At 35.2% G+C, this 18,802-nt stretch overlaps 1 protein-coding gene across 3 annotated transcripts; it reads right to left on the bottom strand.

The window, feature by feature from the left end:
* Nucleotides 1–12,980: 12,980 nt before the first annotated feature.
* LOC112285916 (tetraspanin-10) lies at nucleotides 12,981–18,666 on the bottom strand. Of its 3 annotated transcripts, none has more exons than XM_024527299.3 (12): nucleotides 17,805–18,666; nucleotides 16,701–16,875; nucleotides 16,209–16,321; nucleotides 15,912–15,966; nucleotides 15,668–15,723; nucleotides 15,304–15,351; nucleotides 15,016–15,064; nucleotides 14,643–14,723; nucleotides 14,287–14,351; nucleotides 14,007–14,132; nucleotides 13,733–13,808; nucleotides 12,981–13,463 (listed from the first exon to the last, which is right to left on the bottom strand). In XM_024527299.3, the coding sequence occupies exons 2-12, from the start codon at nucleotides 16,779–16,781 to the stop codon at nucleotides 13,395–13,397; spliced, it is 819 nt and encodes a 272-aa protein (XP_024383067.1). In that variant the 5' UTR covers nucleotides 16,782–16,875; nucleotides 17,805–18,666; the 3' UTR covers nucleotides 12,981–13,394. The 3 variants fall into 3 exon arrangements, with proteins under 3 accessions (XP_024383067.1, XP_024383066.1, XP_024383065.1); XM_024527298.3 differs by having other exon boundaries at nucleotides 18,371–18,666; XM_024527297.3 differs by having other exon boundaries at nucleotides 18,582–18,666.
* Between the last annotated feature and the right edge of the window lie 136 nt (nucleotides 18,667–18,802).

Here is an 18,802-nt window from a genome sequence, read left to right as displayed (position 1 = left end):
GTTTTATGTTCCAGAGTAAATGTCGCTTTGTTTTCAAGTCAAATATATTGTTACTGTGCATTGATTATCGTCTTCTATTGCTAATTATGCTCTTCCAACTGCAGTATCATGATTGTCTGAAGCAATAAACTTTTTTGTACAGCTTTTTTAACATATAATTCCAAGATTAAAACATCAAATCGCAGTTGGCATAGAATTTGGCTACGGTTGGTGCATATAATTTGTTGTATAGAAAAATGGGTAACTTTTATTAAATTCAATTGTGGATAGTTAATGACGCATGATGTACTTTTGTGATACCAAACTGATTATTATTAATTATTATTATTAATTTTCCAATCTTTCATGAATAAATTGTGTAAGAAAGACCAAATAGTTATGTTATATAATAAGTCAAAATAGCTTTATTGGAATATCACAGAAGCATCATAGTATTTGTTTTGGTTAATTTTGTTTGTTTTTGCTTTGTCTTCATTGCTTCCTTTGTTGCCCCTTAATGTAGTAGCATTGATGGAAGAAAGAGGATCTATATTTTTTGGTGATAAAAGAACATCTATGCTCTTGTACTAATTGATTCATGATATATCCATTGCATAGTTTATTTGTCTATATTCAATTAGTCTCATTAAAATAATTTTTATAGCATAATGGTAGGTTCATACCTTAGATTTAAAAATAAATTTATCTCATTGAATCCATACTGTTCAAATATGCAATCTACATAATAAGGATAAAATGGTGGAAAATCTCTCAAAACAAATAGATAGATGGACAGAAGTTGAAAATCCACTTAAAGAGTTGGAAGTAAGAAGGTTAACATGTCAAATCAAGACACATTAATTTCACATAAAAAGAAGTATTAGGCATAGATGCCTATTAGATACTAGCTACTTGCGTGTTTATTATTGTTGATGAAATAACTAATATGATAATTTAAGAAGCTTCATCTCTCAATATGCAAATAATTCTATTTTTATAATTAATAGAAAAGATTTTGATATATTCATCTTAATTAAGATTATTTAAGAGTTCAGTCGAGCTTTTGATTTAAAAATAAATTGGTCTAAATTGGCTACATATTAGTAATACAAGAATATAATAAGTCTTACATAAACTAAAAAATTTGAATGGACATAAGTGTCTTCTAACAATCTAAAACAATCTTAGATAGATCATTTGGTTTATCAATAAGAACATTAAATATTTATAAGTTTTTAATTGATAAATTCAAATGCAAACTTAATTACTAGTACTCAATAAGATTTAGATTAGTTATGAGAGTTGTTATTGGCAATAACATCCTATTCTCATCTTTTTTTATATAAAGAGATATAACTATTTAAATATAAATTTCTTAAAAGTTCTTTAACATAAGACTATTTAGAATTTGTTGATCTTAAATTTTCTATTCTGCAAGCTATTGTTTCTTAAGCTTTAGTTATATTTCTTTAAATAGTACCTAAATATTCCTATTAAGGTTGATTGATTAGGAGGCTGTGATATCTATTGTATATGAATTATTTTTTTGTGAGTGATGGATGTCTCTATATCTTATTATGTTTATACTAGATATAGTTATGGCATAGGTGGATTATATGTTATCAAGTGTTGTAGAAGAAATACCTTACATGGAATTAGTTTTTACTTGGATTCATTTTTTTACAAAGCAAAGATGTTGTTGGTAGTCCAAATTTTCATAAACTTATTAATTAGGATTAATGATTTTTTTAGACTTTGTTTATATCAAAAGATTTTTTCAAACTTACATGCTAATTTGAATGGTTGATTTTCAAGCTTAATATAAGATTTATTCAAGATTGAATCTATCTTGATTCAATTCTTGCATGCATTTAACTATCCAAATGTTCCATATCATGTTGCTTTGTAGTATATTCTATATCATATTGTGTAAAATTTTGGTATTACTTGCTTTGTTCTATGAGGATTATTTTTAGGGACATAGTCCTTAGAACCTTCTAGAGACAAGTTTCTAGAACCTTCTAGAGACAAATTTCTAGAACCTTCTAGAGACAAGCTTCTAGAACCTTCTAGAAGCAAGTCTCTGGAACCTTCTAGAAGCTTCTTAGTTGGTAGAAGATGTTAGGGACATATTTCTTAGAACCTTCTAGAGATAAGTTTCTAGAACCTTCTAAAAGCAAGTCTCTGGAACCTTCTAGAAGCTTCCTAGTTGGTAGAAGTTGTTTGAGAAGCTTCCTAAATAGGAGTATATATTGGAATCGAGGCTGAAGAGTTCTTCAGTCTCGACAACACATCTCTTGGAGCTCTAGCTCACCTCTCTGGTGTTGTTTTTGTATTCATCTGATTAATCTAGTTCTTGCCAGTTCTTCTTGAACTTCTTGGTAGATATCAAGTCTGTATTTTGTGTCCGTCACAGTTTGTCGAGACTTCATTCACCTCAGATATCAGAGCTAGTTTCTTCTTTGTTAGAGTATGGATTACCCCTCTGCTTGGAAGTGTACTAGCACTTTAGAGGTTGTGGATTACCCTCCTCTAAACTGATACTTCTTTTGTTACAATATTGGAGTCTTATTCTTCTTGGAGAGAGTGGATAACTCTTTTTCTTGAAGCTCTTAAGGCATTTTAGAGGTTGCGAAGTATCCTCCTCTAAACCAATATTGTCTTCTTGTAGAGTCATTTCTGTCCTTCTCTTAGAATGGTCGAGGGCCAAGACATTAGTATGACGAAAAGTTTAGAGTCCAAGTTAGATGCTATCATGTATGCCCTCGCTACGTTATCGCAAAGAACTGCAGAGATTGAAGGAGTCGTGGCAAGGCTTCATAATGATGGAGCATTTGGGATGGCACAATCTAGGTTGCACCAGCCTCAAACTTCTACACTTGGAGAAGCAGCTTTACCTCAAGTTCGACAAGCACCGCTGGTTCTACAACATAAAGAACCCCTTGTTAGCCTTCCAGACAAGTTCGATAGTACACCTTCCAAGTTTTGAGGATTCGTCAACCAAATCAGGTTGATAACAGTTTTACAGTCCGAACGCTATCCAACGGAGGAGTCACGTGTTGGGCTTGTTGGAACCTTACTTACAAGACAAGCTCTATCATGGTTTGCTCTTTTGTTCGAGAAACGATCGTCCATACTAAACAACTTTGAAACCTTTTTGGACGCATTTGGGGAAGCATTTGGTGAACACGACAAGATTCGATGGACTACAACAAAGATCCGGTCACTACGACAAGAGATGCGTTCTACATCAGTCTATGCATCGGACTTCAGGCAATTAGCATGCGATATCAATTGGGATGAAGAAGCGTTAATGAGTCAATTCTATTAGGGTTTAAGGGACGATGTGAAGGATTTGCTGTTAACTCTTCCTAATCCACAAACGCTCAACGAAGCTATTAGCCAAGCTGTGAAGTACGATAATCGCCTATTCCAACGTCGCCAAGATCAACTTCAAGACAACATACGGTTTGCCACACCCCAACAATGTCGGCAAGCAGCGTGAATTCACATTCAGAGGTAGAAGACATGCAAATTGATGCGGTACGTGTCAAATCTCTTACTCTAGAAGAAAAAAAGCGGCGTATGGAGGAAGGTCTATGCTTGTATTGCGGTGAAGAAGGCCACAAAGTTGGAAACTGTCCCAAGAAGCAAAATCGACGTATTATCAAGACTAGGGGCGCGTTTATTCAGGAAAACGATGATGCCCAGCCACAATAGGAACCGTGCGGCTGGACAGTGAAATATCGCAACAACATCCAGGTTCCTTTCTTTCCGCTCAACCTGCCCTTTGTTTTACAATCCCTTTGCTTATTGGCCCTCAGAAACTGAGAACCTTAGCATTATTAGATTCAAGAGCATCTGCTTGTTTCTTAGACGAAGAATTTGCAAAGCGTCATAAGATCCCTTTAGTACAAAAATCCAAACCTGTCCACGTTGAAGTCATAGATGGACGACCTTTATTGTCTGGTAGTGTCACCCATGAATCAGAACCTATAGAAGTGATATTTAAGGACCATAGTAGTCATATTATTTTCAATATTATTAGAATCCCATCAAATCCTGTTATTCTTGGTCTTTCCTGGTTGGAAAAGCATAACCCATTGATAGATTGGAAGTTGCAGAAGGTGACCTTTCCCACAAAACCACCCAAGAGCAAGCCTAATAGAAAACCCCGAATAGAGAAATCCTTATTTATTGGAGCAAGAGCGTTTATAAGATTATCCAAGGGAGGCACACCGTTTGTCATTTATGCGGTTCCAACTACCGTGGAGAAGATCTCTACAGCAAGTATACCGGAGCAATATAAGGATTTTAAATACGTGTTTCAAAAGAAAAATGCCGACATGCTACCGGAACACAGACCATATGATTGCACCATAGACTTACAAGAAGGAGCACAACCACCTTTTGGCCCAATCTACAATCTATCGCAGATGGAGTTGGCGGAGTTGCGGAAGTACATCGACAAGAATCTAGCCAAGAACTTCATCCGTCATTCAAAATCGTCAACTGGAGCACCCATCTTATTTGTGAAGAAGAAAGATGATTCGTTGCGGATGTACGTGGACTATCGAGGCCTCAACAAGGTAACAAAGAAGAATCGTTATCCGTTACCCTTGATTTCTGGTCTCTTAGAACAACTTGGACGTGCAAGGATCTTTACAAAAATTGATCTAAGGGGAGCTTACAACCTCGTATGAATCAACGAAGGAGATGAGTGGAAGACAGCGTTCCGTATAAGGTATGGCCATTTTGAATATAATGTCATGCCCTTTGGTCTTACCAACGCTCCAGCGGTCTTTCAACATATGATGAATGACATTTTCCGAGAGTACCTTGATGATTTTGTTGTCATCTATTTGGATGATATTTTGATATTTTCCAAAAATGAGGAAGAGCATGAAAAACATGTTTGTTTGGTATTGAAAAAACTACGCGAGCGAGGACTATATGCCAAGTTGGAGAAGTGTTTATTTCACCAAATAGAGATGGAGTTTCTGGGGTTGAAGATTCAGTAGCCATTGATATTAAGCAACGTGCCAATGACGACAAGTTCAAGGTGGAGGGAGATCTTTTATACTTTGAAGAGCGGTTATATATCTCAAAAGGACCAGCACGACTTTGAGTTCTTCAATCTTGCCACGATTTTCTAGCTGCGGGACATTTTGGATTCAACAAGAACTTGGAGCTTATTTCTCGAGATTTTTGGTGGCCCCAAATGTGGAAGGATGTAAAAGATTTTGTCCTCTCCTGCGACATCTGTTCAAGATCCAAGAATCCTCGGCATCGCCCTTATGGACTCATACAGCCATTGTCGATTCCACGTCGACCATGGTCTTCAATTTCCATGGACTTCATCACGGACCTGCCATCATCGAACTTATTTGACAGCATCTTTGTCATGGTAGATCGGCTTACAAAAATGGCACACTTTATCTCTTGCAAGAAGACATCGTCCAGTGAAGTCACAGCAAGGCTCTTTCTCGATAATGTGTATCGATATCATGGACTACCAGATGATATCATATCAAATCGAGGAACCCAGTTCGTATCAAAGTTTTGGAGATCTCTCTTTGAGATAGAGAAGGTGGATATCAAGCTTTCTTCGACTTTTCATCCTCAAACTGACGGTCAAACGGAATGGGTGAATAAAGTCTTGGAACAATACTTACGATGCAGCATCAACTATCAGTAAGACGATTGGACCACATATCTGCTGCTAGCCGAGTTTGCATATAACAACACCCTCCATGCGTCGACTCAATACACACCATTCTTTTCTAACTATGGGTATCATCCAAAGCTTGATTTATTGAGTCCATCAACAAATAACAATCCAGCAGCTGAAGGATTTGCGAAACAACTATCAGAGCTTCAAAATACGTTGAAGCTTCAATTACAATCCACTCAAGAATCCTACAAGGCGTCTGCAGATAGATTTCGGAATCAAGCACCTACTTTCAAAATTGGAGATAAAGCATGGCTTCTTCGACGGAATATCAAGACCAAGCGACCATGTAATAAGTTGGATTGTCGAAGATTGCGACCATTTATCATCCAAAAGCAAATCAATCCAGTGGCGTACCGTCTGGAATTACCACTTTCTATGAAGGTACATCTAGTCTTTCATGTTTTTTTGTTGGAGCCTTATCGAGAGTCATCTTTTCCTGGAAGAGTGCAATGTCCGCCACCTAGTATTGAGATCGAGAACCACGAGGAATACGAGGTTGAAAAGGTGCTGGATTCTCGGCGAAGGTGGGGCAAGTTGGAGTATCTTATTCATTAGTGCGGCTACGACATTAATGAGCGAACGTGGGAGCCAGTTGAAAATCTCACCAATACGCCACAAAAGGTACAGGAGTGTCATCAACAACATCCTCATAAACCTAAGCCGGTTCGACAATAGCTTCTTTCTGAAGCTTGCTAATCAAAGAATATAAGAAAGGGGGAGAGCACCACCAAAATTCGTAGTTGATGTAGTTATTTTCTCCAAGATAAAATAGAATTTTTTCAGTAGCCATAGTTTGGTCTTCCGATATGGATAGCCAAGAGATAGATACTATGTCAGTCAGATTATCTCAACCAACTAGTTCACGAAGGCGACCCCGAGATGAAGAACCACCTCTACCACGACGACGATGGAGGATACCAAGTAACCGATCAATGGTGATTGTATTTGAGTCCGAGCTTGCTTACGATGGTCAACCAAAAGGCATATTTGCAGGACAATTTCACAATGAAGACACGGAAGTTCATGCTTGGTCAGAAGTTGAAGGAGTGGGCCACTACCGTTGGCTTCAAGGGCCGATGAACCACTTACCTCGTGAACAACAGTTGGAGTTCATAGCAGACGTTATGCGACAGATCTTCATTTTCTTGCGTTGGTACTGATTGAAAATATTGCTTCTCAGAGACCTCGAAGCTAAAGGAGGGGGTGATGTTAGGGACATAGTCCTTAGAACCTTCTAGAGACAAGTTTCTAGAACCTTTTAGAGACAAGTTTCTAGAACCTTCTAGAGACAAGCTTCTAGAACCTTCTAGAAGCAAGTCTCTAGAACCTTCTAGAAGCTTCTTAGTTGGTAGAAGATGTTAGGGACATAGTCCTTAGAACCTTCTAGAGATAAGTTTCTAGAACCTTCTAAAAGCAAGTCTCTGGAACCTTCTAGAAGCTTCCTAGTTGATAGAAGTTGCTTGAGAAGCTTCCTAAATAAGAGTATATATTGGAATCGAGGCTGAAGAGTTCTTCAGTCTCGACAACACATCTCTTGGAGCTCTAGCTCACCTCTCTGGTGTTGTTTTTGTATTCATCTGATTAATCTAGTTCTTGCCAGTTCTTCTTGAACTTCTTGATAGATATCAAGTCTGTATTTTGTGTCCGTGACAATTATTATTCAATATCTTTGGTACCTGCAACATTAGTCGCATTAAGAAGTGACGTCTAGTAGAAATCATATGTTTTATGTAGATGTACAGATTTGCAAAGAACTTGAAGATGTATTTAAGCTTCTACTATCTATAGGCATCAATTGTAGTTTTTATTTTTATATATAAATATAGTTTGTAGTTACTTTTTTATCCAATCTTACTTTACTACTTATAAATGAGAAGCCTTTTTACTAGCATAAGCTAGATCATGGCCAAATTTTTTTGAAGTAGCTATATATGCTACATCCATAGGATAACATGTTTGATTTGTTAGTTTTTATACCTATATAGTAGGAATTGTGTAACTTCTAGCATCATGTTGGGTTCTTCTGTTAAACCTATCTTATACTCATGTTTAGTAGTATAGCTAAAAAAACAAATTGTTAAAGAGTGCTAACTTTTTTCAAGTCTCAATCTTATCAATCTTATATAAGATCTATGATTGGAGTTATTTTAAAGAGCCAAACTTTAAAGTCTTAAAGTGATATGATTATAGAACTATACCTATCAATATCGTTAATAATAACTTAAACTTGTTCCATTGGTTCTATCAAGATTTGAGTCAATTTGGCATATTGTGTTATGAGCTCCGCTCTATTGTCTATCAAAATCTACCATTTTGCCACTATAGATTATGTACAAGATTGAATGGATCCTACAATTGTGTGATTATCCATTTTGCTAGTTATGGTATGAAGTCTCAAGTGAAATTATAATTTGTGATGCAATTAAGAATTATTAACTATTGTATATTCATAGATTTAAATTTATTACATGTTAATTATTTTAATGATTTTTAGTCTTGTATATCTTTCTATCAAATATCTTTTATATCAAATATCTTTTATATCAAATATTTTATTTATATCCCATGTTGTAAATATGGAGTGACGTTGTAATCCAAGATGCTCATTGTATTATTATCACATTGCCAAAGAATAGTTGCTTTAGTTTTTCTATGAGAGTTGTTGGTAGAATTTACATAAGGCTACTTCTTGTTTTGATCCAAGATCTTATTATGGCCTTCTAAAGTGGTATTATATCTAGCAATGCTTTGCAAGTATACATTATCAAGTGGTGGTCAACTAACCAACATTCTAAACTAGTGATCCATTTGTATTTTGTCATGTAGAAAATAAATAGTTTCCATATTTTAAAGCATGGTTTCAAGCCTCCCACTTATAGTTTCATTATGAGTGTATTTGCTTGTATTTAGAGGTTGAGAATCTTTAGTTCTCCTATTATTATAGATTCTATTACAACTTTCTATAAAACCTTAGCTTAGATAGTACCATCTATTACAAAGCTCTAAGTGTAATTTTATGTCAGGACTTAGAGATGTTTGATAGAATCACTCTTCTATTCTATTAGGCTCTCCAACTTATAACCATCTTCAACATTGGTTTTATTTTTGGAACTATTCAAGAGTTTTAATTTTTAAAACTATTCAAGAGTTTTAATTTTTAAAACTATTCAAGAGTTTTAATTTTTAAAACTATTCAAGAGTTTTAATTTTTAAAACTATTCAAGAGTTTTAAGTCTTCTAGTAAATTTATATTCTATCAAATATATATTATTGGAATATTATAATATATATAATTCAATTTTAGTTACACGATCATACTTTTTACTTGAGTAGTTTGTATAGTATTAAAATATGTTTGCTTTGTTTGTAGTTTTTTAATTATTTTAAATAAGATGACTTAGTCTTTCAATGTAATATAATCAATAAGATCTAAATGTCATTTTAATTCTTCATATTTGATTTTTTATTCACTTAGATTTTTAAATTTGTATTGAATAAAAAATATATTTAAAAAATTATATTCTATTTAATTGATTATGTTTCAATGACAATCAAAAAAAATATCATTAATTGGCTAATAAGATTGCTATTAAGATTCCTAAAAAGTTATTAAGAAATTTTGATAGGTTATATTTTTAAATTAATACATTTTTTAATATTTTTTTGTATCATATATATTTTGTACTCCATAGTAATAAAAAAATGTATTCTAAAAGATAGTCAAATTATCATTGATAAATTTTTTAGAAAATATAGATATATATATATATATATATATATATATATATATATATGCTTAAGCTAAAATCACATTCCAAGTTATTATATACACTTATTATGTCTATATACACATTCAAGTCTTTTGAATGATTCATCCAAATTATTTTTTTTATTTTTTTTTATTTTTTTTTGTCCTAACTTAAGCTCTAATTATCTTGTTTTTTATTATCTTCACATAGATTGTAGACTCTTCTTTTTTTTCTATTTTTCAAATATAAGTTATGCCTCTCTTCTTTGTCTTAGTATGGATCTTGGTGCCAATCCTCTTTATTTTGTTCTAGCATGAATCATAGTTTCCACCTTTTTTTCTTTATCCAAGTGCAAGTCTTCCATTTTTTTCCTATAACAAGCCAAAGGCAATGAAGAAGAAGTTGCATTATTAGATCAAAATTAGACAAGATGCAGAAGTTCACATAGCTTTGATGTCTCTTGAGTATTGTAAAATATTTAGTTATGGACTACCCACATATGGTTTTGAATATATGCAACAGATTTCTTTGAAATTACAATTGTCTATTCATGCCTCAATTTAGGATATTTGAAAGTCCCACTACATTAATACATTATAAGAATATAAATGAAGATTTGTTTGTCAATAGCTTAGCCACGTCAAGCATAAAATATATAAAAATAATATGTACTTATAAACTAAGCAAGTAACTTTTGAAGTGAGTTGTATGGACCTTCATTATCAAAGAAATCCTTAGCTACTATACATAGGTATATACAATGTGACTTGGTGTTCAATAACTCTGAAAAGCATGTTAAATCACATCCTATAGATCATCTTTGTTTGTTGGAGAAGTTTATATTAGAATAATATATAGCAACAACCATGTATATTTAAGCAAGATGGAAAAGGATTTAGAATTTAGATATCTTTGGTAGGACCTCAAAGCTACCATATCTGAGAATAAAGACCATATTGTGAAATATGCCTTTATTATAATCAAAAACAATAAGATTTAGAATTCATTGCTTCTTAATGTGTTTGTAGAAATAATGAAGGATGTTTAATTATATTTGACATAGAAAGTTAGGTTAGAAGGTTAAGACATGATTTGTTAGCAATCCTTTGTATGAGAAGAGAGCTTGTTCAGTTAGATACTAGTTTAGATGAAGGAAATAAAAGAGACATGCAAGTAATCTATCATAATAGGTGCCATAACATCTGCAACATCATCAAGGTGAAATATTAATTATTTTAAAGCAAAGCAAGGAAACATTCTCAAAAACAAGGAATCTTCTTTTTTTCAATCTTTGGTAAAGAAGAAGACTAAGACCTACATTGGGATAATGAAGAAAATAAATAGAACTAAGTTCCTCGCTAGGACAAGAAAAAGAGGCAGGATTTATATTAAGAGAATGAAGAGAGGGAGGAGCTAAGACTTATATCAAGGCAATGGGAAGAAAGAATAGTATCAAGATTCCAATTGAAATAAGAAAAAAAAATTGAATGAGCCAATCAAAAGCCTTGGATGTGTATATAGCAACTTGGGATGTGTTTGTAGGCAGATATATATATATATATATATATATATACACACACAAGAAAAGATTTTTTTTATTTTTTTTATTTTTTTTTGCTAACTATATTTTATGCATCTTTATTCAATTTATATTAATATATTACTAATTTATGTCAATATTCCTTTTTTAGAAAATATATCATAGATACCTTATATTAATATTATTAATATTATATCAATAAAAGATTAATAAAAGAAGTAGAATAATTCACTCACTTCTAAAACAAAATAAGAATAGTAATTCAGCTTTCTTATCAAATTTTCAAGTACATAAAATACAAAAAATCAAAACTTTAATACATTCTTATGTCACTTAAAAATAACAGATATTTATTCGATGGTAGTATAGTATTAAAAATGGAATGACTATTATCAAAGATAAAAAAATCTAAAGACTCTTGAAACAAGACTAAAAACAAGAAAGACATAGATAAGAATAAAAAAGGCCCTACTCTTCTTTCCATATATATTATATAACTAAAAGTTACATGGTGACGTTCTATGAAATTTCCAACACTTGTCTAACTTATAAGACAAATGTCTAACTTATAAGTCAAGTTTCCTATATGTTTTCCATAAGGTCAATTTATACCACAAGTTATCAACATGTGGAATACCCAACCAATTTGTTGGTCAAGTTTTCAACCTATCAATCACCTATAAATACATATAAAGTCAAATCTATGTCTATAAAGCTATTAAGAAGCTTTTCCATAAGATATTATCAAATTTACTTATTTCTAATTACTTCTATTTAACTCTTTTAATCTAGGTAAGTATATATATTTGAAATAATGGTAGATCAAGTGACAATGTCTATAGAGCTAGAGCAAATGAAGTATTTGGTATTTGCACAAGAAGATTTATCAAGTATGATTGAAGGATGAATATTAAAAACAAAGAATTCTATAATTGTATGTTGATTTTTTATAGAAGACTTTATTTGTTACTATGGTTGTATTTAAAAAATCATTGTATATAAGAGTAAATTGGATACAAAAGAGGCATTAGAATTCTTTGATAGAATAGAAATTAAATTGTTTTAACAATAGCATATAATCTACAAGATAATAGAAAAAATGAGCATAGACATATGTCCATTCTTAAAATATTAGCAAATTCTTTGTTTTTAACTATGAAAGTAGAATTGTTTGTTTATTGAGAGACGTAGCTTCTCAGATTGCTATGTTAATCATTTCCCCAACAGTAATGAATGATCAAGTAATTAGTGGGTATCCTTGCCTAATACCTCTTACTGTAGGAAATTGGTATTTCTTGTTAACCTTCTTACTTCCAACTCTTCAAGTGAATTTTCAACCTGTGTTATGTTGAGGAACTTGCAAGGTAAAGCGATGCAAGTCAATTCTCTGAATGATTTTGATGGAAAGGGATAATTAATTCCCATGCAAAGGCATGATTCTTGATCATGAAGTTAACGAGAATGCCCCCACTTACCCAAGAATCTATACCCTGGGATGAAAACTGTATTGACGGATAATTATATAAATTATTATGAACTGGCAAGTTTTGATGCAAGTGAGCATCGAGTTACTCTGTGGTTATTATAATCAAGAATGTAATTTTGGTCTTCATTAACTACTTGAGAAGATACCCACCTTTGAGCCGCCTAGAACTAATTATATGTATATAACATTAAACCCTATGTGTAACGCCCAACAATTTGGTGACTCGGATCTTTGTCCATGGTACACAAGATATCACTGACATTCATGAGCCTTAAATGGCAATGGCAATTTGTGAGATCTACCATTTTTATTTCTTGCAAATTAAAATTTAAAACATAAAACCAGTTTCTCTAACAGTAACATACGTAGTCCCATACAAACTCCGGATGCTTTTGAAAACTCTCAAATACAGTGCAGTTTTCAGTTCAAGCCAGGGAGGTTCATTGCAATTTGGTTCCCACCCATTCTGCAAAAACATGTTGCAGCACAAGGTAATGCAAAATCACAAAAACGGTTCGTGTATTCTGTAATCCGGTTGCATTGTACAGGATGGGGAAGATCACTCATGCCCCTTGAGAACATTTAAATCCAACAATTACCTCACTACGATATATGAACTGGGAAAGCTCTCTTAAATCAACTGAAAACTAATTTTGTCGAGCTAGAACTTCAACGTCTACATTTGACTGGACCAGCCATGCCAACCACATTGCGACTAGGAGCCAATTGTAGGTTACACCAGAAATAGTCTTGAAGATGTAGACGATGATCTGACTTCAAAAACTTGACAGAACTCGTTCCTAGATTTAGTAAGCACAAATAAGCTCAGACGTAAGACAAATACAAGGTCACTTTTTGTGCATATGTTAAAATTTTCAGGTGATGAGCACATGAGTTCTCCAAATGTTATACTCTATGAAAATTTTCCCGTGCAAATCGATGTCCCACGGAACAAGCCACTACCAAAATCGCAACCTGCGCAATAACATGGTGGATGAATCAGAATAATTGATAAGAAGAAACCTCATTGCGTTCACCACTCGAAGTAGTTCCTCCAATATCAAAGTGAACCAAGACATACAATCATCTTATTTCCACAAATTTGAAGCCACGATCCAACTGAATAGTTCTTTAAAACATAGCAGGTCATGTAAGCACGAACATAAGGTCATCAACTACGCATTTGCATGCTTTCGGCTGCATTTCAGAGGAAACCAGAAGAATTCGTTCAATCAAATTCTTACCAAAGCGAAAAAAATGACAAGAGTAATAATGCCTGCAACTCGCCCAGTTTTCTTTAAATCTTGCGCCACTCCACCCCTGGATCCCAAATCATTCGAGATAAGTTCAAATAAACAAGATATCCTTAAAATAAAGCAGGCAACCCTGACCAACTTGTGAAAATGAAATGACATCGCGCACAAGTAATGAGACAACTGCATATTTTGCACACAAAATAACAGACAATCCCCTGTTATAAGCTTCCAGCACTAGTCTCATGTTTAGCTAGAAACTTACTTGCAAGAATCACAGTCGTAACATTTTATCGACGCATCGTTCGAGTATCTTTGACAATCCGGATTAGCAGACAAAGGCACTGACGTTGTAGTGAAAGTACCACGACCAGACATGGCGTATCCACATCTGAGTTTAAATCAAGAATATAAATCACATGGTGAAAGACCAAACAGATGCAATGCGTTGTTGAAAAAAGTCTAAAAACTTAACTGGTCGTCAAGCACCATGACATTTTCAAAGAGAGAAAAAAGAGCATCGAACAGGTTGAGTAAATTCTTACTCTGCAGGAGGTCGACAGCAACCAGATTGTATCGGATCCAAGTTCGAGTAAGGATAATCTACAGGCTGCAACCATAAAACAATATCGCTTCAGAAAATTAATAACTATGAATCGTATTCTTACAAACTGTTCCTCTCTGAATTCCTCTCTGCAAAACTTTCAGATCGGTTGCAACTTCAAATCCCTCGCATTCAAAGTTTAAGGGGTTTCGGAACAAACCTCTCGAAAAACCATGGAGAAACAGTAGGGTCGATGATTAAGGAGACAAGCTTACCTTCAGCCTGTCGTACATCTTCATTTTCAACTTAATTAACATAGACATGATGTGGCTACTACAAAGAGTACAAAGAACATACCGAGATTTGATCAAATTTTGCACAGCTGTCGCTTGCAGCAATGACAGCCTTGATGTGATTCCAGTTTGAAACCCTGTTAAGCTGCAAATCATGAACAGCTCGTTCAAAGGCATGGGTAAATAACAAACATGGCACCAAAGATGGTCTATATTTTCAGAGAAATATACCTACAAGTTCTTTTTATGCCAAACTCGAAACACGAGTACTGAACACTCAAGGAAATGGCCGGCACCGAGTATTTGAAAACAAGAGATTCTAGGATTGCAGATTTTCCAGAAGATTTAGAATCGTTTGAAAAGCTTGCACAAATTACACAATAAGCTCCTAGTGAAAACTCTATGGTAAACATAAGGCGTACTGATCAAAGACTTACCCTATCTTGAACGTAGTTTGAGTAATCGCTCACTTTATACTCTTGAAAGCTGTGAAACACAAAAATACATGACCATGTACGCAGCAAAAAATTCAGAAAGTCATCAATCATAGAAACTGAAAACTGGGAAATGCTAAGCAAGATGAGCAGAATCCCGGATCGGTTCGTGACAGAATAAATGGACAATTCCAATGCCGAGCTGATCATTTATTTTCCTTAGGTGACATCACAAATGAGCTGTTTGCATTGAGTAAACAATGTCAGATTCGATGAGGAATGAGCACTTACGTTTGACCAGCAACTGCATAGCCACCTCCTTTGCTCGTTACAGCAAATCTGAAGCACCAAAGTACAAAATCATACAGATGCTATCTGACCACAAAGACATCACTGCGTACTTATGACTCTGGTACAACAAAACTTAGTAAATCCTTCCAGAAAAAGACGAAAAATAATGTCCTCGTGCTACAGGGGCTATGGGTACCATTCGTACCCAAGACAAACAAAGTCTGTACACAAAATAATATTCATTAACTTCGGATACTAATCCAAGTTACGGAAATGTTCAATGTCTACATGCTTTCTGATGCTTAGGCTCCTACAGGACATCCAAAAGCAGTCTAATGATCCCCAAAGATGAACACCAACTCACATGAATATTGTCAAAATTAGAAACCCGATAAGCGTCGCAAACGTCAACACCAGATACTGTATCAATTTGGTCAAGGAAACATCAAGCCAACACTCCCCACTAACATCACACGGAATCTCACTCAGCACTGAAATCCCATCTGAAAAAATAAAAATAAAAAGTTAAATAGTGTAAATATCCAATGAACTATGACTAAATTTCTCAAAGCTCGAGTATCAATCTTGCCCACGATCAAGAAGGATACGGTATACAAGATAGGTATAATTGCAAACCAGGAGCCGAAAAGACCCAGCACCGCTCTGCACATGCAAGATCACCTAACCACATCAGAAACACATGACACAACAACTCCCAATGTACGCATAGCAAAAGCGCAATAAAGTAGGCACCAGACGGAAACAGAAGTATATTATAATAAATAAAATCTGAAATTGGACATTGATTAACATAAAAAAATCACTTCTACATACAAAAATAAGAAAGAATAAAACAGAATGGTACACGACAGGGTATCATAATATTTTCTTCACGAAAAACTTACACAAGTAAAAAGAAAGCGCCAGCAAGAAATACTGGTACCGTCGCGTACTTCTCACAATCGCCAGGCCTCGTTGCTAGCCATATACCTAGTGATAGAAGGGCTATCGCAAGCAACTGCAATTCACTCGCAAGCGTTCAGGAGGTTGAAAACATTCACGATACTTTGCTTTTTCACATCAATCTCGACCCATGTGCAGTTGAATGGTACAACAATTGCCTAGCGAACAAAATCTCAAAACATCGCCTTCCTCTTTGGGACATGATAAATGGCACCATTCTAAATTACATTTTTTTCTCGCTGAGGTTGCAAGTCACATTGAACCAATGTTGGATAGGGTATATAGTCTACTAAGTTCATACACGTCGATTCGCACAGTTTATACGAAATGCAGAGAATAATCAAGACAATAGAGCGCTAAACACGATAGTACTGCTCCTAAACCCTATTCATGAAATTAAACTTCATCCAAGCATAGTGAACAGAGCTACTTACCACAGCCAGAGCATTAATCCCCTTGACAAAAGAGACAGTGTTACTGACTGGTTTTTCATCTTTAAGATACACATCGTCCATGACTCAAGCGGAGATGAAGATCCTAGAATGATAGATAGTGACCCTCCTTGCTCAGCTCCAGCGCGATCGAATGGGAAGGTTGAGTAGCACAAATCTGCATGAAATCAAAATCAGAATATGCTTTCATCAAGAAATCAATGAACAAGGTGCTACATTTTTACGCCGTTGACCAACAGTATCCCCCACAGATGCTGATAGATTGAGTCCAAGTTTTATGCGTGCTCTGTACGGGCATCCTGATGATTGCCTTATTCAGAAAACAAGTATCATCAACAATACTGACGAAATTTAAAAGTAGTGCGACATGTCTATAGAGACAGACGCTGGTGTGGTCGACACACTGAAGATCCTCAAGCGTCTCCGTCCAAGGAAATAACATGTTCACAAATGTCCAACTTAACTTCACTTCATGCGGGCCTAATTTGAGAAGCCGATGAAACAAGAGTGTTCAGACATAATCTACATGGTCAAAGGAGTCGGAACATAACACAACACTTAACGACGAGCTCACAGGAATACATCATTGACGTAGCAGTATATACTGCTAAAAGAGTTCAAAGGCTTCAATAACGCCAACCCAATTTCGTGAAGTAAAAAATTAAATCTACAACTCGAAAGCAGTCAGGTATTTATCAGCATTCAACACCTGTAAGCGATCAGTAGCTCGAGATAATCTAACAGAATGATCACTTGGATGGCAACAGTGTAATGCCGCATTAATGATCCAAGGGTCTTGCAGAAACCCACCACGAAAATAATGGACATGAGCGACTCTTAGTTCTAGCTGATAATCAATATGTTATGTTATCGTAACTTAACCAAGTGAAGCAACAATAATGCGTCAGAGGGGTGATTCTGGCACTAGTGTAACCTCTAATCTGGATTTGCTGATCCTTACAATCTCTTCATCAATAAAAAAAAGTCAAAGTTCAGGATAATCAAGAAAAAGGACGCTCTGAGATTTCCTTGTAACCACTGCATTCATTTGGGAGGCTTAAAGGAATTACGTAGAGAAAAACTTACAAAGTAGAGGTGAATTTGCAGCTCATCGAGCAAGATGTCAAACAATCAAACAGTCCCACTTTCGTTTCAGTGACGGTCAAGAAATTTCGTGCTAAACCCGTGATTAACATGCATCTACGAGACCGAGAATTTAAACTCGAGATAAAATCATGAATGAATGGAAGATGGGTACCTAGAATGACTGTATCTTTCAAAAGGATTAAGCACACTGAAACATCAACAAAAGTGGCTCACAGATGTTCGATTATGCTCAAAACATGATAGACTACCAAATAATCCCCATACTGTTGCAAGCTCAATCAACAGAATACCCGCAGAACGCGCACACTACTCAGCTTGACAATGCTGATTAACATCACCAGGGGCGGAAAGTAGACCAGCGCTCCTATAGTGAGCTACTAAACTCGCCAAGCAAGAAGAAAAAGAAAGACCATCGAAATCGAAAATCAATACACAAATATAAATAAATACAGACAGCAAAACCCGCCATCACTTAAATCTTCGATTTCAAGGGGTCAAGGATTTGGACATAGCTAACTGGAAACAGAGTGTCGAGATACCCCGACCTTCTACGCCATCTTCGTCACGAAACTAAACCACAGAAGCAGATTCAGGGACAAAATGGCTCATTCACGCAATCCAGCTTCCAAGAATCTCGAAACACACGAAAGCGAAGCGAAGCCTTCAGAGCAACTCTTAACACTTCCAGGGACGTTCCTAATCAAGGAGAGATTGCGTAATCCCCACACTAAACTCTACAACGAGCTGAAAACGCACCACGCTGAGCTTCAGCTCCCACCGCATTAGACACAACGACAGCGTTCCGTTGTCCTCATAAAATTGTCTCAACGCATGCAACTGGAGCATCAAATCCGGGGGCCTCACTGCAACCCTCGCAGCCTCAAGTACGCACACGCGAGAATCCACAGCCGCAATCACAATAGAAAATTGCGAAGAAAGGCCGCAACACATCGAGATCCACCGGCACTCCTGCAAAG

Source organism: Physcomitrium patens, chromosome 8, assembly GCF_059467195.1.
Source record: "Physcomitrium patens ecotype Gransden chromosome 8, ASM5946719v1, whole genome shotgun sequence".
NCBI classification, from domain to species: domain Eukaryota; kingdom Viridiplantae; phylum Streptophyta; class Bryopsida; order Funariales; family Funariaceae; genus Physcomitrium; species Physcomitrium patens.
Note: the sequence above shows the minus strand (reverse complement) of the source record. Positions and strands in the feature narration are given on the sequence as shown.

Bases quoted from the DNA above. Each gene is read 5' to 3' on its own strand.
- LOC112285916 (XM_024527299.3), bottom strand. From the start codon at position 16,781: ATGGACGATGTGTATCTTAAAGATGAAAAACCAGTCAGTAACACTGTC. The intron at 14,133-14,286 runs GTAAGAATTTAC...ATTTAAACTCAG, and splicing joins TGCTGTCGACCTCCTGCAGA to ATGTGGATACGCCATGTCTG. The intron at 13,809-14,006 runs GTAAGTTTCTAG...TTTGGGATCCAG, and splicing joins TACGACTGTGATTCTTGCAA to GGGTGGAGTGGCGCAAGATT.